Below are 1,728 nucleotides of genomic sequence, written 5' to 3'. Positions count from 1 at the left end.
ATGCACTACGGCTTTCCAGATATTTTTGATCGGCAAACCTCACTCGAATCCACTGAATTCTCAACAGACCTAAGTGTGAGTGCACTGGACCTTCGGACGAATAGAAAATCTGACTATTTGAGCTTGAGCTGCAGTGTTTCATCTGTTCCCAATAGGAGTGTGTTAAGTGATATAGGGAACTGCTCCATTTATAATGATCCTCGTGAATTCTTGCCCGCTTCAAAGCATTTTCGTAGCCAGAACATCACCCGGAACCGGTACGGAAAGAATGATCGACGTAAGCATTTATCTCATTCAAGCCGAAGTTCACATGCGCCCGCGATGCACCATGATGGTGCACCTAGCTGCGTATCAGTTCAATCGGATCACAACTATTCACGGAAACACGAAACAAGTCGCCTATCCTCCTCAAATAGAAGATCGTTTGCAGCTAGAATGCACCGTGGTGATGCACATGGCGATGCCATGAATCGACCTGAACACCGTAACTCTCCGAATCTCGTGGATAGATGTCCATCTATCAAAAACGGACATTCGCATGCGGCTGCTATGCACCGTGGTGGTGCGCATGGCGATGTTCAAAATCGTCCTGTCCACCGTAACTCTCCGAATCTCCTGGATACATCTCTATCTAACTCAAGCGGATATTCGCATGCGGCTGCCATGCACCGTAGTGATGCGCATGGCGATATTCAAAATCGTCCTGCCCACCGTAACTCTCCGAATCTCCTGGATACATCTCCATCTAACTCAAGCGGACATTCGCATGCGGCTGCCATGCACCGTAGTGATGCGCATGGCGATGTTCAAAATAGTCTTGGCCACCGTAACTCTCCGAATATGCTGGATACATCTCCATCTAACTCAAGCGGACATTCGCATGCGGCTGCCATGCACCGTAGTGATGCGCATGGCGATGTTCAAAATAGTGTTGGCCACCGTAACTCTCCGATTATGCTGGATACATCTCCATCTAACTCAAGCGGACATTCGCATGCGGCTGCCATGCACCGTAGTGGTGCGCATGGCGATGTTCAAAATCGTCCTGCCCACCGTAACTCTCCGAATCTCCTGGATACATCACCATCTAACTCAAGCGGACATTCGCATGCGGCTGCCATGCACTGTAGTGATGCGCATGGCGATGTTCAAAATCGACCTAGGCACCGTAACTCTCCAATTCTCCTGGCAACATCTCCGTACACTTCAAGCGGACATTCTCATGCGACTATCATGCATCGTGCTGGTGCGCATGGCGATGTGCAAAATCGACCTAACTCTCCCAGTTCAGATGTTGGAAAGTGTTCTGAATCAGAGTTCGGAGATCTGGATGAAAATGGTGGAGAAGTGTGTATCGGGGATAACACGGAAATGAATGATTTCGATATGACAGATTATTTTGAAAAATTCAGGAATCAGGGTCTTTTGAGTGAAGACGATGAGTATGTTCCCGGAGCAAATGATTCCAACCAGATAAATGACGGTAAGTTTTAAAATAAATTTAAACTAGGGTATATGAAATAAAAATATTCCGTTTCTTATTAATTGCAGCTTCATCATCTGAAAAGCTACCAGGAGATCTTGGTTTTCAAGAAATTGTCGAACCCGAGGCAGCACGATGTAAAGGATCAAGCCGTCGGCAGATTAATAAAATTGCAAAAACAAAGGGACAAAGCTACGTCCGTACTGATGGTACAGTGGTTCCTGCAAGAGCTGTAAGGCCCGCAT

The 1,728-nt window shown here is 46.9% G+C and overlaps 1 protein-coding gene across 1 annotated transcript; it reads left to right on the top strand.

Moving 5' to 3' along the window:
- Positions 1 to 321: 321 nt before the first annotated feature.
- LOC135714243 (histidine-rich protein PFHRP-II-like) lies at positions 322 to 1,494 on the top strand. The gene has a single exon (XM_065237576.1). It carries the CDS (start codon positions 322 to 324, stop codon positions 1,492 to 1,494), a length of 1,173 nt encoding a protein of 390 aa, XP_065093648.1.
- Positions 1,495 to 1,728: the final 234 nt, after the last annotated feature.

Source organism: Ochlerotatus camptorhynchus, unplaced genomic scaffold (assembly GCF_037179485.1).
Source record: "Ochlerotatus camptorhynchus isolate MF236.1 unplaced genomic scaffold, CSIRO-AGI_Acam_v1.1 ptg000631l, whole genome shotgun sequence".
Classification (NCBI taxonomy): Eukaryota; Metazoa; Arthropoda; class Insecta; order Diptera; family Culicidae; genus Ochlerotatus; species Ochlerotatus camptorhynchus.
The sequence above is the reverse complement of the archived record's forward strand: the minus strand, read 5'-3'. Positions and strand labels throughout refer to the sequence as shown.